General features: G+C 40.5%; 1 protein-coding gene across 5 annotated transcripts in view; it reads left to right on the top strand.

Moving 5' to 3' along the window:
- The first annotated feature begins 1,341 nt into the window (after positions 1–1,341).
- Positions 1,342–25,469, top strand: part of ZNF106 (zinc finger protein 106) — a 58,783-nt gene continuing 34,655 nt past the window's right edge. For 2 of the 5 annotated variants that reach the window (XM_045202112.2, XM_045202110.2), the window contains exons 1-4: positions 1,348–1,481; positions 4,783–4,939; positions 16,810–16,895; positions 21,707–21,768. In XM_045202112.2, the coding sequence (XP_045058047.1) occupies positions 4,888–4,939; positions 16,810–16,895; positions 21,707–21,768 (200 nt within the window). In that variant the 5' untranslated portion in view covers positions 1,348–1,481; positions 4,783–4,887. Of the gene's footprint in view, positions 1,482–4,782; positions 4,940–16,809; positions 16,896–21,706; positions 21,769–25,469 lie in introns of all 5 variants that reach the window. The other 3 variants (XM_045202113.2, XM_045202111.2, XM_024568402.3) reach the window with 2 other exon arrangements.

The following is a 25,469-nucleotide window of genomic DNA, read 5'->3' as shown; positions in this document are numbered from 1 at the left end:
TACCAGGGACATTTTTGCCTTCTAGGGGACATTTGGCAATGTTTAGAGACATTTCTGATTGTTGATAGGGGTGGGTGGTTGGGAGATGTAAGGGGGGCACTAGAAACATCTAGTGTCTAGGGATGCTGCTAGATGTCCTGCAATTCACACTACAGAACAAGAATTATCTCCACATTGTCAGTAGTGCCAAGGTTGAGAAACCGCGATCTAGGATTACCTTGATGTTCACCAACAGCTGACTGTGGTCTTCTATAAGCTTTTCCTTGGATTATGGCCCGGAGCTTATAGGCATAGCAGTTCTTCCACTGCATGTCTTTAAAGGAGAGTAGGTTGAGCAGCATACTAGGCCTCAAGTGTTTCAAGGACTTGTGATGTCACAAATACAGAATTGGAATAGTTGCTCAATCCTCTAGAAGCAAATTTGGATTTACACATAGCTGGAGGGAGCTGCTTACTTTGAGGCATTGAAGGTCCTGTTAAACATAGATATAATTAGAGGCTCGATAATATGGGAGGAGTACACTTCACACTATTGTCAACCTTAATGTAATTTGGTTTATCCGACTAGTTTTAGTCACTAAATAGTATCCTGTGGGAATGAATATAAGCTATGTTTAATAAAAAAATATAAACAATAGGTATTAATAAGAATATAATCATAGGTATTGGTGGATTGTCTACTCACTTAAAACTGGTAACACCCTGAGAAATAAGATAATCTTAATTTTAACTCTGAGGAAACCGAAGTTCCATAAGAACTTGTAACTTTGTCCAAAGTCACAAATGAGTGCCTAGGTCAACATTTGAACTCAGGACTGTCTGTTCTATAGGTTTTTTAACTTCCACTAAGCGGCAGGAAGTTTTACAAGGAAGGAGTGGTTGGAAATTTAGCTGAAACCGTTGCCACTACCTAAATGGAATGGTGGAGACTTAGGAAAAGAGTAAGAGCAAGAGGGAGGCCTAGAGATATTGATAGTAAAGAAAATGAAAAAGTAGCCAAGGATGCTGATCACAGGAGTGCCCGGTGCAGCGGGTTGTCTTCCGCAAGTCAGGCTGACTTTGGGCGTTTTTCATTCTTTTTTTAAAAAAATGTTTGGTAATTTTTATTTATTAATTTTAAAAAATTTATTGAGTTTTAGGCAGAGAAAGGGAGGAGGGGAGAGGGAGAGAGAGAGAAACAGGAGGAGAGAGGTAGAAAGATTTTTTTGAGTAAAACCTTTCCCTTGTGTCCGTTGTTCACTACCGCGTGTCCAAATAAAGCTAGATTATTGAGAAAAGCGCACTGAAAAGGGGGAAAAAAAAAAAAAAAGCGTGATGATCGCTCTGTGCGCTTGCGCGCTGGTGGGGGCGGGGTCGGCGGTGGCGGCGCCCGGAGGGAGCGGGCGGGGAGTGGGCCGCCGACCCGAAACAGAGGGGGCATCGGGAAGCTCCCTCGCCCAGGCGTCGGCGGCCTGATGGAGTAAGAGGGGTCGGCTGTGAGTGTGAGTATCTAGGGTCCGGGGGGCGTTGAGGCGTATGGGAGCCCAAGGGTCCGGTGGTCTGACCCTTATGGAGGTTTGGTGCTGCAGGACGTGGCCGGGTCTCTACTCCTGCAGCCTGCGGCGCTGGGTCAGCCTGGTCGTCCTCTTCCGGAGCCTGCGCAGGTTTACTGGCCAGAGATGTCTCTGGCTTCGGTGTACAGATTCTTGCGGGGGCGTTCCACTCTTGATCCCCGCCCCCGCAGGAAACGTGGCTGCAGATCCGTGACCTTTAGGGAAGGCCGCTCACCTCCGTAGGCCTCCGGCGCGGCCACTACTGATACACCCCAGTGCTTAAAGGCTTATGGGTCTCAGGCCAGGGACACCTTCCGACCTCTCCTGACTGAGCCTCTGTTCTTCCTCCTTCCGTCTTCTGTCCCTGTGGCGTGTGTCTTAATAATAGAATCATGGAGCGCTTACTATGTGTCAATTTAATATTTAGTCCGAATCTCGGTGCATAATTATGGAGCGAAGGCTTGGTATCCCACTATCCCTTCAATCTGCTTCATTTAATCATCTCTGAGAGTCAGAATCATTTTTTGAAAGTCTGAGATTAAGTCATCTTGGGAAGTTTGAGATATCCATGTCTCTTAGCAACTTGGGACTGCCATATTAGTTAAGGGTAAGTTTTTCTCCTACCCAGCAAATGAGTGCTTTGTTCACTATAATAGTTTGTATATAATTAACTCGAGCCAAAATAACTTTTCAGCACTTAGTAAGAGACTAGTACTGTTCTGAACTCCATGGGAAACCTTAAAATTTGTTTTAAGCCCTGTTCTCAAGTTCGGTAGTAAAAGAAACAATGGAAGATAATATTTAGATTCGACTTGGATTCATTTAGTACCTACTACATGTGCCAGATACACTCGGGTCTGTCAACAGAACAGAAACGTCCACCCCTGTAAGAATTTTTATGAGTTTATTGAGGCAAATTGATGACAATTACCAGGAAGCAAAACATCTATACCTTGAGAAAATGCTCAGGAAAAATGGTAGTTTTGCATCTTACTTTATACATTACAATCAAAGGCAACTTAATGGGGTTGCATGAAATTCCCAGTCAGAGCACAGGCGTGGGTTGTGGGCCAGGTCCCCAGTAGAGGGTGTGTGAGAGGCAACCACATGGTTGGTATTTTCCTTTCTTCCTACCTTCCCCTCTCTCTAAAAATAAATAAAAATCTTTTTAAAAAATTCATTGAAATGCAAGAAAACATTTTTTAAGAAAAAAGTATGAATAATAAATGGCAGTACATACATATCTATGGTCAATTAATTTAAATAATGAAATCTTGCCATCTGCAACAAGGCTGAACCTAGAGGGTATTGTGTTAAGTAAAACAAATAGAGAAAGACAAATGCCCCATGATTTCACCTATATGTGGAATCTAAAAAACAAAATAAACAAGCAGAATGGAAACATACTCCTAGATACAGAGAACATTTTGATGTTGCCAGATTTAAGGTGGTTGGGGGAATGGGTGCAAAATGAAGGGATTAAGAAGTACAAATTGGTAGCCCTGACTTGTGTGGATCAGTGGTTTGGGCAGTGTCCCCAGGACAGGAAGGTTGCCAGTTCAGTTCCTGGTCAGGGCAAATGCCTGGGTGTTGGGCCCTGTCCCTGGTTGGGGGTGTTCGAGAGGCAACCAATCGATGTTTCTCTTCCTCTCTTTCTCCTTCCCATGCCCTCTCTTTAAAAAAAAATTTAAAAATCTTCTTTAAAAAGTGTATATTATTGATTATGCTATTACAGTTGTCCCATTTTTCTCTCCCCTTTATCCCGCTGTGCCCTGCACCCCCCCTCCCTCCAGCATTCCCCGCTCTTAGTTCATGTCCATGGGTCATGCATATAAGTTCTTTGGCTTCTCCATTTCCTGTGCTATTCTTTACCTCCCCCTGTCTATTCTGTACCTACTGTTTATGCTTCTTATTCCCTGTACTTTTTCTCCCATTCTTCCCCTGCCTCCTCCCTCCTGATAACTCTCCATGTGATCTCCATTTCTGTGATTCTGTTCCTGTTCTACTTGTTTGCTTAGTTTCTTTTTGTTTTTGTATTTTTTTAGATTCAGTTGTTGATAGTTGTGAGTTTGTTGTCATTTTACGGTCCATGGTTTTCGTTGTCTTCTTTTTCTTAGATAAGTCCCTTTAACATTTCATATAATAAGGGCTTGGTGATGATGAACTTCTTTAACTTGACCTTATCTGAGAAGCACTTTATCTTCCCTTCCATTCTAAATGATAGCTTTGCTGGATACAGTAATCTTGGATGGAGGTCCTTGCCTTTCATGACTTGGAATACTTCTTGCCAGTCCCTTCTTGTCTGTAAGGTTTCTTTTGAGAAATCAGCTGATAGTCTTATGGGAACTTCTTTGTAAGTGACTGTCTCTTTTTCTCTTACTGTTTTTAAGATTCTCTCTTTATCCTTAATCTTGGGTAATTTAATTAAGATGTGTCTTGGTGTGTTCCTCCTTGGATCCAACTTTTTTGAGCTTCCAGGATCTGAGCTTCCTGGACTTGCATGTCTAGTTCCTTTGCTATATTGGGGAAGTTCTCCATTATTTTTTAAAATAAGCTTTCAATTTCTTGCTCTTCCTCTTCTTCTAGCACCCCTATGATTTGGACGTTGGAACATTTAAAGTTGTCCAAGAGGTTCTAAGCTTCTCCCCATTTTTTGAATTTTTCTTTCTTCATTCTGTTCCAGTTGAAAATTTATCCCTTCCTTCTCTTCCAAATCTTTGATTTGAGTCCTGGTTTCCTTCCTCTCACTGTTGGTTCCCTGTATACTTTTATTTATTTCACTTTGTATAGCCTTCACTTTTTCCTCTATTTTGCGACCATACTCAAACATATCTGTGGGCATCCTGATTACCAGTGTTTTGAACTATGCATCTGATAGGTTGGCTATCTCCTTGTCACTTAGTTATTTTTCTGAAGTTTTGATCTCTTATTTCATTTGAGCCATATTTGTTTGTCTTGGTGCACCTGTTATGTTGTAAGGGGCAGAACTTTAGGTATTGGTCAAGGCTGGGCAACCCACCTCTCTGCATTGTGGTGCTATATGTGGGTAAGGGGTCAGAGACAGAACAATATGCTTGCTTGGCCCTCACCCCACCTTTAGCACTTCCCTTGCTTTCCACAAGCAGATTGTACCCTTTCGGCTGCTGAATCTTGGGTGGATGGGCTGGTGTATATTCTAAGACCCTGTGGCTCCCTGTAGTGGACTCTCCTGTGAGACTGGGAGTTTTTCATGTTGCCACAACCCCCACAGGTTTTACAGCCACACATTTTGAGGCTTTAGTTTCCCACGCTGGAACCCTGGATTGCACAGTCACTCTTGCTCCCCAGTTGTTCTTCCTGGCTTAGCCACACTCGAATGTGGGACCCTCTGGTCTGCCAGCCTCCACCTCGCCTGCTGGGTCAGTCGGGTAAGTCGCATTGCCGAGGGTCCTCTCTGCTCCAGCTGCCTGTCCTGCCTTCCTACCAGTCTGGATGAATGTTTCTTCTTTAACTCCTTGGTTGTTGGACTTCCATACAGTTTGATTTTCTGGCAAGTCTAGTTGGTTTTTGTTTTTAAATTAGTCGTTATCCTTTTTTTTGCCTCTGAATTTTTTTCTATTATGGAAACTAAACATTCAGAAAAGTGGAGGAAAGCCCATATTGAACCCCTGTGAATTGGTCACTCAGATTTTAAAATCTAGTAATATTTTGTTCTCTTTGCCTTTATTTCTGACTGTGGGGTAAACGGAGTCAGTCGGATTCATTCCCTCATCGGGCCTGATAAGCAGCATTCCCATAACCTTGAGAATGGGCCTGTGTGCACAGAATCACGTTTGTTATATAATATCTTGGCCCCTTGTGGGCTTTGTGTGCATTTAGTGTATAAGGGAGTTGGGACTTCCCTTGATGCCACACACGGTGCCACACGTAGCACGACATGTGGCTTACAGCGTGCGTGGATCGCCCCACCCCAGAATAAAGGCATGTCAGGCATTCCCACCACCCTGTGTACGTTCCTCCGTCTGCCTGAATCCTGTGTGAACCTGTCCGGCCTTGAATGGTTGCAAGACACTGACATTTCACCTCAAATACTTTATGTATGTGTCTAATTAAAATAACATTTTCCGGCATAATTCAATATCACAATCCCTGAATAATTCCTCTACATTACCTAATAGCCAACCCTTAAAATTGTTCAGTTTGTCCCTCTTTTTCAACCATTTTTGATTCGATTTCCAGTTAAATCTATGCATTGCACTTGGGTTATGTCTCAAAAGTCTTTTAAGTCTAGAATAGTTACTTTTTAATCTCTTTCCCTTTCTCCTTTTTGCAACATGACTGGTTGAAGAGACCTGGTTAGTTATCTGGATTTATCTGATTGATTCCTAATTATATCATTTAATTTGTTAATATGAACTAGAAGATAGAGCTAAATATGTCATTAGATTCAGGTTGAACATTTTGGGGACTATGCCATAGGCCATGCTGTGTACGCTGGTTTTCCTGCAGTGGTGGTTCTGCGATTGATTGTTGGCTTCAGGTGGTAAGTCTGAGTCTGCGTCCTGTTAGAAAATTGCGTTTCTCCCCTTGAAATCAGAGGTAAGCCACTTTGTACCTTTTAAATTTGGAAACAACTAGTATTACCCAATCAAAATATAATTACCTTTAAAAAGATAGAGGTCACTGCAAGAAATTGTTACTGCTGCTGCTTTTTTAAAATATTTAAACTGAATCCTTGAGAATGAGGTGGCAGTGTTCTCATTTAACAATTTTTTTTTTTTAGATTTTATTTATTTACTTTTAGAGAGAGGGCAAGGGAGAGAAACATTGATGGCCAAGAGAAACGTCAGTCAGTTGTGTCTCACACACCCTCAGCTGGAGACCTGGTCCGCAACCCAGGCATGTGCTCTGATCAGAATCGAACCAATGACCTTTCGGTTTGCTGGAAGACACCCAACCCACTGAGCCACACCAGTCAGGGCTACTTTCATTTTACAGGAGAGGAGTTTGATGTTTGGAGAGATTAAAATTTACTCAAGGTGGTAGACCTCTTAAATATTTTTGTTGAATTCCATTGTCATGCATTTTTCCATCATATTTATAAAGCATAAACTGGTATATAAATGTAAAATTGTTCTGTAAATTTATTCTTCTTTGTATCTTTTTGGACATGTAATCAGTATCTAGTGACGTCAGACTTTCTGGATTACCATTAAATTGGTGTAGATCCGTGTAGTGTGATAGTCTGTAATGCGCCATTCTGGAAGTTCAGAATGCGTGAAAGCCAAACCTCTCCATGATTTCTGAAGCTCCAAAAAAGTTCTGTACATGGAAACATGTATAGTATTGGTTCTTGGGCATAAAGTCTTTGTTTAAAAAAACACGATTTTAAAAAATTAATTTTTTAAAAAAAGAATATATATATATCTTGTAGCTTAAATTTTGGGAAGTACAGAGGGGTCTACGGTAAAAAGTACAGCCCCCAACCCCAGGCTCTCCATCCCTCCCCCAGAGGCAGTAACTGTCAACCAGGTTCTTGGGTGTGCTTCCACGTGTGTGTGAGTCATCGGTGTAAATTCTGATGTTCGTGTTTAGAAGTGTCTTAGTAGTATAACCTAAACTGATACTAATTGTGGTTACATTTTAGTTTTTATTGTTTATATTTCTGTTTCAAACGTCTTGCTAATTTGTATTCATTCATTCAACAAACATTGGATACCTCTTCTATCCCAGAGGGTGTGCCAGGTAGTAGGAATAAAATGGTGAACGAGGCAGACACTCCTGCTAGCTGTCATGAGCTTACGCTCTATTGGGAAAGGTAGTCATTAAGCAAATAATTATACTGATGACCAAATATAGCAAAGATTTAATACCTGTCCTGTGCAAAATACTTTATATTGATTTTCTTATTCCTCATAACAGCCCTGTGACAGTACTGATATTATTTTTATTTTATAAATGTAGAAACTGAAGCACAGAAGATTAATTACTTTGCTCAAGACACAGAGCTAGTAAATGGGTACAGCCAGGTTTTAAACACAGGCTGGCTGGCTGCGTGGATTTTGCTCTCGTCCTTTACTCATCTAATAGAGTCATGCCCAAGCATTTATGTTGAAATACAGATATTTTACGATAAATTACTTTTCATTTTTGTTACAGTTAGCACATTATATTGACATTTAAAATTTTACACATGTAAGTTACACTAGCCCTGAATTTCATTTCAGGAAGGTTAAGGAGTTAATACAAAATACTTATAATAAAAAGAAGGTACAAAAATATCTCTTAAGAAAAAATTATGTGGCAACAGTTGGGGAAGCTGGTTGATGAGCACAGTACGAATTATTATAATAATCCCTCATTTATGTATAAATGCAGATTCCCATAATATTTTTTAAGAAAAGGGGATACTGAGTTGGGTATGGTTAACAACTGCTGCTCTGCTGCCTGCCTCAGCAGTAGCCATAGTTGTGGTAAGTGGTATAAAGTTACAGGATTTTAGGAGAGTAGTGTACTCTCTCCCAAATTTTGTGAAAGGCATAAACTAACAGATTCAATGAGCTTGGCAAACCCCAAGAAAGATCAAGACAGGAAAACAATTCATACTTCAGATTTCCAAATGAAGAAAACCATAACCAGGTGCTTCATGGTGAGACTGCTGAAAGCCAAAAATAAAAGGAAAAATCTATAAAGTAGCCAAAGAAAACGTGCTCTATATAGAATAGTACTCATGGAGGCGAGAGAGGATAGAGAAAATCTTTAAAATGCTGAAAGAAAAATCTGACAACCCATAACTCCAGATTCAGTAGAATAACCTTCAAGAATGAAGGGAAGTAAAATATTGTCAGATAAAAGAAGACCAAGAGAATTCATTGCTAGCAGATTTGCCATATAAGAAATGCTAAAGGAAGTTCTTTACACTGAAGGGAAATGGCAACTAGATGAAAACTTAAATCTTAATAAGTTAATGAAGAGCACCGGAAATGGTAAATATCTGGATAAATGTAAATATTTTTTGCCTTTTAATTTCTTGAAACTATATCTGACTTTAAATTTAAAAACAAAAGAAGTATCTTGTGGAGTTCATCGCATTTGCATTTTAAGAGATTACTTATGCTGCAGTATAGAGAATTCTGAAAGCTTGGGATTACTGAATAGTTTGAGGGGGCACGGAGGCCACTTAGCAGGCTAGGATATAACTATTCCCTGTAGGTTGGTAATTTCAAGGTAAATTTGAGCCCTTTAATATTTTTCAAGGTGTTGGAATGCTCAGCTTTTGAACAGAGCAGATCTTGTCTGTGCATATTTTTTGCTACATGCTTGCTGACATGTTTGGATATGTCACTGCCACATACGTAATATGCATGTGAACTTTTAGTAAGCTTTAGACTTTTGACATGTACAAGATGTTGAAGATTCTTGCAGATTCCAAAATTTTGCAAACACCACCACTTTAGCAGCACATAAAATCTCCCCTAAAATCTAATAAAATCTGTGGTGACCTTTTCAGAAACAATGATTTTTAAAATATAGGACAAAAGCATTTAGAAAACTATTAACATCCATTAAACAGCTAAAGTAAATGCTTTAACGTATCACACCATTACTGTGTTATAGTCAATCATGAACTTAAAAGATGAAGAAATAATGAAGATGATTGCTACTGTAGTCAGACTTGTATGAAGTAGAAAAGACTCTTGAACATACCAACAAGATGCATGGAGAATGACAGAGGTGTTTGAGAAGAATATTGGGCAAATAGGCTCACTCATTAGCGTACAGTGATTAAAATTCATGTCACAGGGTCGGGAGAACCAAGATGGCGGCGTAGGTAGACACACTGCGCCTCCTCGCACAACCAGAACTGACAGAAAATAGAACGGCACCAAGGAAATAAAAAATAAACATTCATCCAGACCGGTAGGAGGGGTGGAGATGGGCACTGGGGCAGAGAGGACTCGAGTGGCTGTGGCGGGACCGAGAATGGCGGAGTGTGGGACGAAGGGGGCAGGCAGTCTGACCACTAGCAGACCCTGTGGCCCCACATTTGCACAGATAAACCGAGAGGGCCGGACTCAGAGTGGCCAAGAGAGGGGCAGGCAGAGCGGAGGGTAGCACCCCGAGGCCCCACATTCACGCACAGATAAACCGGACAAATGGCGGGGAGTGAAGCAGACTGCACAACCCAGGGCTCCAGCATGGGGAAATAAAGCCTCAAACCTCTGATTGAAAACGCCCGTGGGGGGTGGAGCAGCAGTAGGAGAGACTCCCAGCCTCACAGGAGAGGTTCTTGGAGAGACCCACAGGGGCCTAGGGCGTGCACAGCCCACCCACTCGGGAACCAGCACCAGAGGGGCCCAGTTTGATTGTGGGTAGCAGAGTGAAAGATTGAAACCCGGAGGAGAGTGGAGCTGGCGCCATTGCTCCCTCTCGGCCCCTCCCCCACATACAGCATCACAGCACAGCCACCAGTGTTACCCCGCCCTGGGGAACACCTAAGGCTCCACCCCTTTAAGTAACAGACGGGCCAAGACCAAAAAAAAAAAAAAAAAAAAAAAAAAAAAAGGCCCAAATGACAGAACACTTCAAAGCTCCAGAAAAAATACAACTAAGTGAGGAAGAGATAGCCAACCTATCGGATGCACAGTTCAAAACACTGGTTATCAAGACGCTCACAGAATTGGTTGAGTTTGTTCGAAAACCAGATGAAAAAATGAAGCCTATGCTAAGAGAAACAAAGGAAAACGTACAGGGAACCAATAGTGAGGCGAAGGAAACTGGGACTCAAATCAACAGTGTGGACCAGAAGGAAGAAAGAAACATACAACCAGAAAAGAATGAAGAAACAAGAATTCGGAAAAATGAGGAGAGGCTTAGGAACATCCAGGACATCTTGAAACATTCCAACAGCCGAATTATAGGGGTGCCAGAAGGAGAAGAGGAACAACAAAAAACTGAAAACTTATTTGAACAAATAATGAAGGAGAACTTCCCCAATCTGGCAAAGGAAATAGACTTCCAGGAAGTCCAGGAATCTCAGAGAGTCCCAAAGAAGCTGGACCCAAGGAGGAACACACCAAGGCACATCATAATTACATTCCCCAAGATGAAAGAGAAGGAGAGAATCTTAGAAGCAGCAAGAGAAAAGAACACAGTTACCTACAAAGGGGTTCCCATAAGACTGTCAGCTGATTTCTCCAAAGAGACCTTACAGGCAAGAAGGGGCTGGAAAGAAGTATTTGAAGTCATGAAAGGCAAGGACCTACATCCAAGATTACTGTATCCAGCAAAGCTATCATTTAGAATGGAAGGCAGATAAAGTGCTTCTCAGATAAGGTCAAGTTCAAGAAGTTCATCACCAAGCCCTTATTATATGAAATGTTAAAGGGAGTTACCTAAGAAAAAGGAGATAAAAAGTATGAACAGTAAAAATGACAGCAAACTCACAGTTACTAACGACCACACCTAAAACAAAAACGAGCAAACTAGGCAAACAACTAGAACAGGAACAGAACCATAGAGATGGAGATCACATGGAGGGTTGTCAATAGGGGATTGGGAGGGGGAGAGGGGGGGAAAGGTACAGAGAATAATAGCATAGATGATAGGTGGAAAATAGACAGGGGGAGGGTAAGAATAGTGTAGGAAATGTAGAAGCCAAAGAACTCATAAGTATGACCCATGGACATGTACTATAGGGGGGGAATGTAGGAGGGAGGGGGTGGGCAGGATGGAGTGGAATGGGGGGGGGAAATGGGACAACTGTAATAGCATAATCAATAAATACATTTAAAAAATTCATGTCACAGAATTTTTAATTGCTCTGTGCCCTTTGGGGTTGCTTGGAAATATATGTAAATGATATGTTGAATACAGGAATGCAAACTTTAAACTTAAATAAATGCAACAAGCTACCAGTAATACTTTTTTTGTTAAGTTGATTTTATTTTATTTTTTTTTACATTATTTTATTGTTGTTCAATTATAGTTGTCTGTATTTTCTCCCCACCCCAGCCAAACCCTTAAAAACATTGTCTGTACTAGCTATCTTTGGGCTTGGGACTTACTCTCTTAAATGATGACAGCTTTTGCTAATGTATTTTTAAAAGGTTTTATTAATTTATTTTTAGAGAGGGGGGAAGGGAGAGAGAAAGAAAGGGAGAGAAACATCAGTGTGAGAGAGAAACATCAATCAGTTGCCTCTCATGTGTCCCCTGACCAGGGACCTGAACCTGCAACCCAGGCATGGAATTGAACTGGCGACCCTTCACTTTGCAGGATGATGCCCAAGCAACTGAACCACACCAGTCAGGGCACTTTTGCTAATATTTTAATTATTTCATTAGCATTGGTGTTATCCCAGTGTTTTTTCTCATTTACTTTTTCTGTTAGGACATAATGCTTGCCAAACTTCACAATTGAGTAAGGGATTGGAACCTGACAGTAGTTCTCATTCTGAGTTAAGATGTGCCCTCTTCATTTCCTTGCTGGTGATGGGCAATATGAACAGCTTCATTTGGGGCTTTTTTTATTAATTCCTTTTCCCGAGTCACAGCTTTAACTTCTATCTTTGTTTTAGCACTATGCTTAGTAATGAAGAGTGGTTGCTACATATACTTCTGCTAAATGTGGTGTTATGGCAGATAACATAAAAAGTAGGAATACAACTGAGTAAAATGCTTAGGAATGCAGGAAACCACCAATCACTTGCCTTGGGAAACAGAAGCCAGCCAGAACTTAGAACTAGCAAATAGGACAGTTACCCAGAATAAGCCTTTGAAAGTTGTGGTTATATGTCGATGTGCCCCAAAATACTTCCTGACTTCTGTTGTCAACTTAGCTAGGAGCATTGAAACTTTCTGAGAGGCCCACTCAACAAATCGAGGACCTCCCAGAAGTGCCAGTCATATTTTTGTTCCATACCTTTTGGGTGACCTGGGGTTAATGGCAAAACTTGTTCTATCCCTGAATGCTGTTTCTCTGTTGCCCCATCTTGCTCCTAGAAATCGATTAGTTTTCTGTCAAGGTGAAGGTGGAGGCATGGAAAGTTACTTGTGGAATTCAAAAAAAGGGGGGTTCTAATCACAGTACCACTGCATCCTCCCCGCCCCCAACAAATAAATAAATAAACGTTTTTTTCTTCAGTGTTTCATAGTGTATTATTGTCATATAGAGTCTGAGCTGGCTCCATGTCAGAGTTTGAATGTCTTAAGTACTTATGGCTTTATTGTAGTGAATGCTAGAGGTATGTGAAAAGACCGATCCCTTTCTCGCGGGAAGGCTAGGGAGATGTACCTGCTGTCAAACAGCCCATTCTTGCTGGTTTCGCAGGTGGTTTAAACAGTAAAATGGGAATGTAACAATGTTCCAGATAAAGTTCTTTGACACTAAAAGTTGATTTCCAACCTTGAGTTACATAATAAATATTTGGAGAAATAGTCTGACATTGACCTTTGAGGTGGGTTACAGTGTTATGAGATGGTGGTTATTCGGAAGGCTTTCTCGCTGACTAATTGAAGTCACCTTTGAGGAACTACTGCATAAGAATGGGGAGAGCATAAAGAATACAAAATGGAGGTTTTGGAGATTCTAATGCAATAGTTCTGCTCTGTCTGCACAACTGTATTTATTTTTATTGGTAAGGTAGGTGAGCAATTCTGATATACCGCTTAGATACAGAACTTGTTTAGGTGTTAGCGGCAGGGGTGAAGGGAGAGGAGCAGATCCGAGGCTGCGCAGGTTCCTCAGGCTGAGGAGCAGGCGGCAGTGAGAAGCAGCAGCCCACCAGGACTTGGTGTGGAGGTGTGGGAATCTGAAAGGAAGAAAAACGGTGAGATGGGTTTGACTAAGGGAATGGTAGTTCTATTGAAAACAGTGATTAGGATGTTAAGAAAAGGAATTTAATTGTAAGATTTTTTGGCTATTATGACTAAGGAATATCACAGCTATTTCTCGTAATTATTTGGAGAAAATTGGAAAGATTTCCCAGTGGGTGTAGTGTAAAGGGGTGGGAAACGTGAGGTTTAAAGGGAGGACACCTGGAGTTGAATTGTATGCACCGGCTTGACATGTACGACGTAGCTTCTCAGGCACTTGGACATCTCAGAGTCGGTGGTTCCTGTGTGTGAGTGAGGCTGTGAGCTAATTTCTGGATTTCAGAAAGCTTAGTGGAAGTCACGTGTTTACCCATTTTAAAGATGTACAAGTGAAAGTTCCTTTGTTTTTGGCTGAAATCATATCAGTTCAGAGTATAAATACTACTCAGTCTTACTTATTGATTAAATACTTTGCTATTATCCTTTTTGATTTTATTCAAAAGTGAAAATGAACTTAATAAATGCAGATTAGAAACATGGAGGTTATGAAAGGAAAAAGTGAATAAAAAGGGAATATAGTTAAAAGGTTGATAGAGAATATTTTTACTACATAGTTTTATTTCTTTATCCATTTACTAGGAGTTGATGTCTTTGGCTTTGTTAAATAGAAACACAATTTGTATTTTAGTGCTTAATTCTCAGTTGAATAAATAAATAAAAACTCCACAATGACTGCTACTGCCTGTGCCAAATAGTGTCACTTTTTCATTGACTGTTGCTTCTAAGTTTTTTATTCCTGTTTTACTTTGATGGTTAATAACTTGAAGTAGTATCAAAAGCATTTCTGGACATAGTTTCTTTACCACTATTTCCCCAACTTACTAAAAAAATTTTAGCCCTGGCTGGTGTGGCTCAGTGGATTGAGTGCTGGCCTGTGAACCAGGGGGTCGCTGGTTCCATTCCCACTCAGGGCACAGGCCTGGGTTGCAGGCCAGGTCCCCAGTAGGGGGCGTGTGAGGGGCACCACACATTGATGTTTCTCTCCCTCGCTCCCTTACCCCCTCTAAAAATAAATACATAAAATCTTTAAAAATTAAAAACATATATATATATTGATTTTAGAGAGAGAAGAAGGGTGGGAAGGAGAGACAGACAGACAGACAGACATAGATTGGTTGCTTCCCACATATGCCCTGACCAGGAATTGAACCCCTAACCTTTTGGTGTACAGATGACACTACAACCAATTGAGCCACCGGCCAGGGCTGTCTCTCCAAGTGTTAGAACAGTGCGCGGTGTTGAGTAAATGCTTGTTAAATGAAGTAAGAAAATACTGCATGTAACCAGTAAAGTTGAAGTAAATGTTAAGATAAAAGGGAATTAAAAGAATAATTATGCTTTGAGGCTTAGCCCCAGATTATTAGCAATACCTGGAAGCGTAGATAATACTTTACCTATCCATAAAGGTGTATTGCTTTGTTTTATTAGCTATTTGACATTCAGCTTTCTCAAATGTGCAAATGTTACCCTGTATTATCTTGGTGTTTTGTACTTTGTTACTAAATGAACTTATTTTAGACAGTAAGTAGTGGTAGGAAGTGGGTTGTGATAGCAGTGAGACTGCTGAGTGACCAGGGGAAGTAGAGGGCCCTAGGGCTCTCCTCCCTGGCCCTTTACTACGAGTCCAGGAGTTACAGATTAAATTAGGGTAGTTTACGACTTCATTGCCTGATGGTTTTAAGTCCCCTAAGGCATAAAGCCAGGCAAGGGAGCAGACACCTGCGAGAGGTGTGTGTGTGTGTGTGTGTGTGTGTGTGTGTGTGTGTGTGTGTGTGTTACTGGAAAACAGTGCTGCTTGAAGAGTGCCATTAAATTCTCATGTAGAGTATCTTTGCAGGGACTCCCGGGGAAAGTACGGGAGATTATAAAATAGAAAATCCCTGGTCTTAATCCAAACCCCAGTATTTACCCAGCTCTCTCTCCCTCACATTTAATAACCCAAGATAGTTCCAGATGGAACAATTCTGCAGATGCTTGTGGAGTGCCTGCAGTGTGCCAGACACCGTTCTCAGTGCTACACCTGTACTAGTGAACAAAATACACAAAGTCCCTGTTCTCGGGGCACTTAATTTTTAAGTGGGGTAAATAGAGAAAAATAAATATATACTGTGTCAGGCAGTAGAAGATGCGTATTTTAGATATCTCTTGCTGTGTAACAGACTACCCCAAAATTGCTGGCTTAAAACAGTGATTTTATTTCTTACAGTTCTGTGGGTTGAAAAGTGCTCATCTGCATGGTCCTTTAACCGGACTTAGCTGGGAGCCCTCATTGGCAGATGGGTCTGGAACACTTGACATGGCTTCACTGGCTCGACACTGTTTGGTGGTGGTTTGGCTGCCCAGCTGAGGCATTAGTTTTTTTTCCCTTAGCCTCTCTTTATGGCTTGGGCTTCTCACAGCGTAGTGGCTGGGTTCCGAGAGAGTGTTAAAGTGTGCAAAGGCAGAACCTGCAGCTTTTTAAGGTGCATCCTCAGAAATTACATTGTCACTTTGATCACATTTTATTCGTCAAAACAGGTCACTGGGAGAAAAAATAGACTCACTTTTTGATGGGTGGTGATAACAAGATCACACAGCAAAAGAGTACATGGGGTGGGAGATAATGTGGCCACCTATGAAAACAGTCTACCACAGTGCTATTAAAAAATAAAAATTAAGCAGGTTAATAGGGGAATAGTGGAAATGGGGGTGAGAAAGTAGTTTTTTTTGCAGGAGGTCAAGGAAGACCTCTTGAGGCAGCATGAGAGAGTGGGCCATAGAAGTGTAAAGATGTTTTAGGGAATATCCCAGGCATAGAGCACAGGAAATACAGAAGAAGCCCTAAGGTAGGAGAATTCCTGGTCTGTGGATCACGGAATAGCAGGGAGAGCAGTGTGACTGGAGCAGAGGGGCAGAGGGAGTGGGTAGGGCGTGGAGTCCGGGAGTAGGTAAGAAACTGATTTGTAGCTCATGACAAAGGACTTGGATCTTCTGTGAGTGAGATGGGAGTCTACTGGAATATTCTGATCACAGGAGTTAAGTGATCTTACTTAAATTTTTAGAATCTCATTCTGAGAATCTCTGGCTGTTTTGAGAATAGACTGTAAGAGGACAAGAGTAGAATTAAGAAGTCAAGTCAGTAGGCTGGTGCCAGTGATGGTATGCTAAGTAGTAAGGAATGGCTGGGGTTTGGATCTGTATTTCAAGGTGGGACTGACAGGATGTGCTGATGGTGGATGTGGAGTGAGAAAGAGGGACCAAGGATGATTCTCAAAGTTTTTGCCCTGGAAAATTGGAATTTTCACTTATCAAGATGGGAAGACTCGGGGAGGAGCAGGGTGGAGGTGAGGGAGATACAAGACTTGTGTTTTTGGCCATGCTAAGAAGAGTCTAAGAAGACACTGAGGGGGAAAAGGTTACTAAATGTTACTTCCTCATTGCAGGTGTGACGTTGAGTGCTTCAGATCTGGTCACTATGGTACGAGAACGAAAATGCATATTGTGCCACATTGTGTACAGCTCAAAAAAGGTAATAATAGAAGAGGGAGACTCTGAGGCTTTATGACTGGTCATTTTTTAGAGACACCGTATGAAATTTGTAGATGGGTAACAACTTTTGTTGTCTATTTTGCTTCTTTCTTAAACCATAGTCTTATTCCACTGGTTTCTTTCTAAGTAAACCTCCTAAAGCCAGTAACTATATTATTAAACCTCTACCCAGAATCTGAGGATACTCAAAAGTAGATAATAAAGAGAAGTTTACTTCATAGCCGATTATAGAGAAAATACCTTAAAGTGTAGGTTATTTGAGGTTATACTACTTTCTAATTAGCTAAGGAGAGGTAAGGAGTACGGCATTATTTGCACCTGCACTCTGTTTTTGCCTGTGTGTGTGCAAAGTGCCACACAGCAGAAGTGGTATTAATAATACCCTAGATGTCCACAAGGTGGGGATGTTGCACAAAGAAAAACAGGCATTTTTGTTTTGTTTTTAATTTTTATTTATTTTTTCGAGAGAGGGGAAGGGAGGGAGAAAGAGAGGGAGAGAAACATCAATGTGTGGTTGCCTCGCACGTAGCCCCCACTGGGGACCTGGCCCGCAACCCAGGCATGTGCCCTGACTGGGAATCGAACCCAGCGACCCTTTGGTTCTCAGTCCATGCTCAATCCACTGAGCCACACCAGCCAGGGTGAAAAACAGGCATTTTTAAGACAAAAAGAATTTACCTGTGCCTTAGGGAAATTGGCTGCAAGTTGTCTCACTTTTTTGCTTTTTCTTGCCTTTATCCTTTGCTTTCAAAGTAGTGCTGATAGCTTAAATATTGAGGAATATTTTTCTCTGTGCTTTTAAGCTGTTCTTTATTGTCATTGGAAATTCAGAGAACTAGGAAGATTATTGTGAGCTTTCATGAAAGATGTTTGGTAATAAGATGGTTCACAAGAACTAGAGAAGAGGTATTTTAGGTGGGAGAGCATCATGTGCAAAGATACAAAGGTAGAATAGTATATAACAGTTCTAGAGTCAATATGAAGGCTTATCTGATTAAAACAGTTTCATCTGCGGAATAATGAGACTGCAATTTAGTTTGTAATTTTTAAAAAAGATTTTATTTATTTATTTTTAGAGAGTGGGGGGGAATGGAGAGAGAAAGAGAGGGAGACAAACGTCAGTGTCTGGTTGCCACTCATGCGCCGCCCACCGGGGACCTGGCCTGCAACCCAGGCACGTGCCCTGACTGGGAATCGAACCAGTGACCCTTTGCTTCACAGTCTGGCGCTCAATCCATCTAGCCATACCAGTCAGGGTTAATTCGTAATTTAAGTGAAGACAGTTGATAAACAGTATTGAATGTAAGACTGAGGAGTTTGATTATGATCCATCCAGTAGGCTGGGGTGAAGAATATTTTTTCCTGTATAGGATTTTGGTTAGTGATGGAAAAATTGGGTGAGATTTTAAAATGCTTAAGAATATGCCTGCTGCTTTTACAAAAGAAAAACAAACAACTGCTCTTTTAGTTTTAAAATATTTAGACCAGGTTTTATACAAGTTTTTTTTTTTTTTTTTAAATGATCATTATGGCCTCAGTTTAGGGCAAGGGTCAGCAAACATTTTCTTTAAAGGGCCCAATGGGTTTTTCTTTTATTTTTTTACCCTCACCCAAGGACGTGCTTATTGATTTTAGAGCAAGGGGAAGGGAGGGACAGAAACATCCATATGAGAAACATTGACTGATTGCCTTTTGAATACACCCTGACTGGGGACCAGACCTGCAACCCAGGCTTGTGCCCTGACCAAGAATCATACCCACAACCTTTAGGATTACAGGATGGTGTTTTAACCAACTGAGCCACACCGGCCAGGGCTATGCAAATTTTGAACAACCAAAAGTTCCTTATAGCTCCTTGCATGTTCGAGGGATGGGAAATTGAGAAGATGTGAAGCGGATAGACAGACACTCCGCGGCATGGGCTCAGACGCTGATGGAGCAGCAGCCCTGTCTTGTGATACTAATTTTGCCATTTTAAGTCCTTTTGGCATTTCTTCTACTCTGGTTTGAAACATGTTTTCATCTCTTCATACTTTTCCACTTCTGCCTTTGGGTAAGCCAACTATTGTCTTTAAGCAAGGGATTTAAGTGTTAAAATTAATGTGGTCTAAGAAACTAGCAGATTGGGTTAATTGAAAGAGATAATGCTGATACTTATTTTTAGAGAGAACGTGAACAATGTATGTTGAAGCGGAGCTCTCTAGTTTCCCAAAGGAGGAGATACTGGGGGAGGAGGAGAACCTCGTATATTATAGTATAGTATATAATAGTGTATAATATAGTATAGTATATAATAGTATATAATATACAAGGTTCTAGTATAACCTTGGTTTTTCCAAATACACTTTGGAGGAGAAAAGGACCTTAGAGTGACTTAAGTATGAGCTGTTTACTGTGTCCCTGAGTGTCCTGATGGTTGTTGACTTATGAAGGACTGAGAGGCGCTGGAGTTAAATATTTTAATATTATTCATTGTTTTTCAGGTTTGTTCAGCCATCAAATTCTTTTTTCCCCTTCCTCCTCCTTTTTTAAAAAACAATACTGGTTAACATAAAAGGCACTAAGTAGAAGCTTGGTAACTGAGCAGGTATACATTTGTGACTGTTACTTTAATCCTGTGCCTGTGAACCCTCACCAGTTGCTGTGAGAGCTCAGTGTGTCTCTATCTGCATTCATTTCTTAGAGCAAGGTGGGAGAGAATTTCATACGCAAATTTCGGAAAAGATTTGGGAAATGTTTTAGACAAACAGAAGTCACATTAAAACTAGTTTTGAATGATAACATTTTTATAATCAAAATAGAATGTAGAATTGGTTTTTATATCAGAATAACTCATTTTGGTGAATACTGTTTGAGTCAGGAATGGTTTCATGGCAAGAAGCAGAACCCACTTAATTTCAGCTTAAGAAAAGGGATTCGGCATGAATCTGTCTACTCCCAAGGAAAAATGGAACACTCGGTAGGGATTTGGGCAGGTGTGCACTGTTCATGGATTTTTCTTTTCCATTTTATGTTACATCACTAACTTGACTGAGTGTTCAGTTCCCACTGTTCATTCCAGTTAGTGGCTAATCAGTTGTGGTTAGAAGGGATCACATGTAAGCTGTCCCCTCCAAATGTAGCATTTGTGGGGATAAGAAGGAAGTGATGGTCATCTTCAGAAAATTGCCATTTAAGGGAGAGTTTTGAAAAACAGCCTCATTTGTCACATCGTAGTAGATAACTTGAATTAAGGCTAGGTCGTTAGGTTGCATGCTTTTTGACAAATAAGCTGTATATAATGATAAATCTCTACAATGTAGCATGGTGTTTGAAACATTGGCTTTGGTATCAGATCTGCCAGGGTGTGAGTCCTAGTTTGGCCACTTGATTACCTGTGACTCTGAGAGGGCAAAACTGGGACATTTTCACTCTTACAGCTTCATTAATAATAATAAGCTCTATACTTGATAATCAGCCATTGGTAAATGTTTGGTGAATAAATGAGTTAGTTAGGTGCTCGGCATGCCTGTGTCCTTATGAAGTTAATGATACTCCCTCAGCCGTGTTTTGTAGCACAAGTGAGGAAGTGTTTGAAATACTTAAGCACAGGACACAATTAATAGTAATACTTAACAATTACAGAAGCCCTTTTATTATGTATGTTAGTAAGTGGAACCTAATCAACAAAACAAACAAGCAAGCAAAATACAACCAGAGAGACACTGAAATAAGGAACAAACTGACAGTTACCAGAAAGGAGGGGGAAGCAGGGTAATAGAGGGCGGGCCAACAAGGAACGGGTATGGAGGACACAGGGACAAAGCCAAGGGGGTAGGTTTGAGGGTGGGAGGCAGGATGGGGGGTTGCTGGGGGGTGTGTGAAAATGGAGACAACTGTACTTGAACGACAATTTTAAAAAGCCATTCTCTATGGCATGCTGGCTACATGTACTTGGCATGACAAAGGGATAGACATTTACAGCTTTTTGAGTTTTTTGAGTTATATGCATATATGTGCACATGTTTTAAAGTGTAAGTTCTTCCCAAAGATTTGATTTTCTTCCCATGTAGGGGGCAGGGAAAATGGAGGCAGGGGAGAAACCTAGTAAATTTTCAAACTCTTCATTAGAACCAAACAAATCAATTGGGGGTAGCAGGCAATGAAAATGAAGGCATGACTGAGCTGCTGTAATCCAAGTAGTTTTTAAAAACTTCATGACCAGCCATAGAGAAAAGTTCTGATATATCCACAAGTTCTGTCTAAAACTGATGTGTTTATCTGTTCGTTCAGTGGATATTAACACTATGCCAGGCCCTGGCCAAGATATCAATAGAAATTCTAACTTACGTTTGAGAAACTCTCAATCGAGTGGGGGAAGAGAGAGTATGCAGAAAAGTAGTTAAATAGTTGAGGAGTTATGTGGTTTCAGAGGTTTTTATTTTTATTTTTATTTTTAAGTAAACGAGTAAATTCCTTATATCAGAGTAGACTTTAACCCACATAATTGATTCTTAAAGCATTTGCCTTCTAAAAACAATATAACCTTTTAAGCCTTCTAACCTTTTAAGAAAGCCACTTAAATAGGTCTTTCTTAAAAATTCCTTTATTTAAAAATGAAATATGTCAATAACATAGCTGAAGAATTATTTATTGCAGAACTGATTACAGTGTTGAATTGAGACGAGTAACCACAACAAACACTTTTAACACCAGGAGCTTGCACCCCAGTTGTTAGTTGAATGGGAACAGAGGAATGTTTTCCCCCAGAGCAATCCCCCTTAGTTTAATCTGCTTTCTTTAATTTTGAAGGAGATGGACGAACACATGAGGAGCATGTTGCATCACAGGGAACTGGAGAACCTGAAGGGCAGGTATGGGAACGGCTGTCTTCTATGAACTTGTGTGTGGGGGGGATCTGAGTGCTGATGAGGCCTGTCAGCTTATTTACAGTAATCTTTCATAAATGAATAGCACCTTGTGGCATAGAGATATCTTTTAGAATTAATAATAAGTACAACAGATTCTTTTGTCATTCATAAAGAGTAAATCCTTGTGCATCTCAAATTTGTAGAATTCACAAAGGCTCTAATAAGTAGATTATAACAAAGGCCTATTGGGATGAGCTAGTTCTCTCATTAACAAACTTTGTCATTCCTCCTACCAGCCCTGCAACAAAGACATTATATTATTGCCGCAGCTGTGTTACAAATTGTTGCAATCGATAAAGCTTTAGTGTTGCTAGAGTAATCTGAGAAGTCCTAAGTCCACTCAGTAGCAGTGACTCTCCAGTGTAAATTTTGAAGTACAAACCATGGGTATTTAAGAATGCTGTTTTGTGACATAAGGCTTGAGATGTTTAAGGAAAGAAAATCTAATAAGTAAGCACCTTTAAAAAATCGAATGTGGCATATGTGTATATTCCATGTCGTTTTTCCCGTGATCTGTGGTTCCTTTTTTGATGTTTTGAATTCTATGAATTTGAAATTTGGAGACAACATGGAACAGAGAAACACTGGGAAACAGAGAAATACTAATTAATATCTTGTTCTATGCATAGTAGTTACAAACTTTGATCAGGATGTCAGCCTGAGTCATTTGCAGTTACATACATTTTAAGTAATACAGTTTTGTGTCATGTGGGCATATCGTTACTAAACTTTCAACACGTGTTTAGCATATTAGTGGAATTTTCCCATGATCTCAGTCCCTTCCTGTGTGAAGGTTAGGTTTTCTCAGCAGCATGAAAGACTCTTTCACTCAGATTTAGTGTGAAGGGCCTTTGTAATACCTTCCATATACTCGTATATCACCTTTAACTCATTATCATTGGAAACCTATGAAATACAGTCAAACTTTGACTATATGTGGAATATCTTAATTACTTAATCCCATTTCCAACAGACTTCCTTCTGGAATTTTCTGGGCTATTTGCCTGCTACCTGATTGTATTATAAAATAAAACAAATGAGGTCAGTAAAGTCTAGTTATTAGGAGAGAAGCCTGTTTTATTTGAAGACTAAAGCCTATTATATTCAAAGATCACTAATCAGCTATTTAAAAAATTTAAAAAACAAATTTTATTTACTTACGATTTTTGTTCATGGTCAATACAGACTCGTAAAAAGTAAAAAATGTCGTCTAACTGCCACCCGCCCGCCCCAGCTCCTGCTCCCCTCTTGGAGGAAGGTCAGCAGTTTGGTGTGCACCCTACCCAAACCTCTGCTGTGTGCACGCATAGATTTACATTTAGCTACACACACACACACACACACACACACACACGTTTTGTCTTTTTAAAAGACTTTATTTATTTATTTTTAGAGAGGGAAAGGGAGAGAAAAAGAGAGGGAGAGAAACATCATTGTGTGGTTGACTCTCACACCCCCTACCTGGCCCGAAACCCAGGCACGTGTCCTGAATGGGAATCGAACTGGCAACCCTTTCATTTGCAGGCCGGCACTCAATCCACTGAGCCACACCAGCCAGAGCCCATTTTGTCTTATTAACATAACTGAACCATGTGTACTTGTTTTTCCTCTCCTCCCACCCATCAACTTAATGGTGGCGTGGAGATTTTCTACCATTTCAGTTATTTGGAGCATAGTCAAATAATTAAGGAGAAAGCATTAGAAGCCTCTGAGCTGACAATATAAATGTCAGCGTTACCCAAACTCCTTTTATTTAGAGGAGAGCACTTTAGTTCTTATTTACTGATTTTTTAGGTACAGTGCTAACAAGTTTTAATATGGTTTTGGCCTGTAACAAATTATAAGGGAGAAGGCAAGCAGGTAAAGAAGGCAAGAAGGCAAGCAAGAAAAACAGCTGACAAAACTATAAAAAAAAACCAAAATCTCAAATCGTTCACTTACATGGAGCATTTATTGTAAGGGAAACTGTCATTATTAGTCTATACCATAGGACAAGTAGTTATCAGTTATTATTTCTCCCTGTCTTTAATTTGTGATTTTTGTTATCAGGATTTCATGTTTGAATACTGGCTTTCTGATGTTAAGGCTTTCTGTTTATATTTGTAGCAGTATAATTTTTGGTTGTGATCTGGTTAAAAATGTGAAGAGAGTATTTTTTTAGGTTTTGAATGCCAGCTTGTTTGAGAAGTAACTAACTTGTCTTACTTGGTTCACATTGTGGACATCTGGGGCATTTCCTTATTTTTTTTCCTGATATACTTGTTCAGATGTGTGGCCTATAAGTAGTTTCTACAGATAGATGCTGTTAAAAAAGGCGCAAACCTTTATTTATCAACCAGCTGTTGTGATATAGTTAGAGCAAGTTAACAGAAAAGCTTATGGATAGAGTGTCTACAGCATGGTAGCAGGGTGGAGCTGATCTGGGCCCTCCGTTCCATGCCCCGAGGGAAGTGTTTGCCTTTGTCGGTCAGGAAGTAAAGCAGTACTTTTTTTCCAACAATTACTTGATACATTAATACAAAATAGTGTTTTAATTGGTTATTGATAAAGAATTGAAAAGTATCATCATTAAGACCTTCCTTAATTTGCTGTTAACTTTTTAAATATGTGCTTTCCCAAACACCATCTGTGGAAGCATGAAAGCATGTTGTGTCAAATATGCTTGTCTCCAGACAGAAACATCAGAATTTTCAAGGCGTGTGGTTGACCTGCCCTGTTCTTTCCATAGATAAATATGGAGTCTCTGATTTTTAAAGATTCCTTCTTTCTTCCTTCCTTCCTTCCTTCCTTCCTTCCTCTCTCTCTCTCTCTCTCTTTCTTTCTCTCTCTCTTTCCCCCTCCCTCTCCCTCCCTCCCCCTCCCCCTCTCTCCCCCCCTTTCTCCCTTTCTCTCCTCCCTCCCTCCCTCCCTCTTATTTTTAGACAGAGGGGATGGCAGGGAGAAAGAGAGGGAAAGAAACATCAATGAGTGGTTGCCTCTCACACACCCCCAACCGGGCACCCAGCCTGCAACCCAGGAATTGAACTGTGCCCTGACTGGGAATTGAACCAGCGACCCTTTAGTTTGCAGGCCTGTACTAAATCCACTGAGCCACACCAGCGAGGGTGGAGTCTCTTTTCCTTTATTGAAGTGTCTTGTAAAGCTTATGTCTCCCTTTTTAAAACTAGATTCATTTATAAAAATATGTTAGGGATTTCTGTTCTTTGATAAATCTCTTTTAGTGTTAACTTTTATGTTGCCTAAATCCTTCTGGGCAGGATCTCTTAAGGTATTTTTCAATCCAGTTCCTTTGGAAGTACAAGGTCTGTCCGGAAAAACTCTAGCCATTGTTAACATAATAGAAACAGTTTTCGCAACATCTATGTAACCTGGCAGCCAAGGAGAGTGGACTGGAATGTGCATGCATGAACAATGACGACCTCATTGTACTAGTCAGTGGGGGCAGCAGAAGCCCCTGAGTGAGCATGTGTACTGTGTGGTCACATTATGACTGAGAGAGTAGAGCAATGAATCTACATCAAATTTTGTATTAAGCTTGAACATTCCTCCATGGAAACTTTTTGGATGATTCAGAAGGCTGCAGCTATGGGCAACTGGTGATTGGCAGCTTCATCATGACAAGGTGCCCACTCATGCATCACATC

The sequence above is a fragment of the Desmodus rotundus genome, chromosome 7 (assembly GCF_022682495.2).
Source record: "Desmodus rotundus isolate HL8 chromosome 7, HLdesRot8A.1, whole genome shotgun sequence".
Classification (NCBI taxonomy): Eukaryota; Metazoa; Chordata; class Mammalia; order Chiroptera; family Phyllostomidae; genus Desmodus; species Desmodus rotundus.
This window is presented reverse-complemented; position numbering and strand designations above follow the sequence as displayed.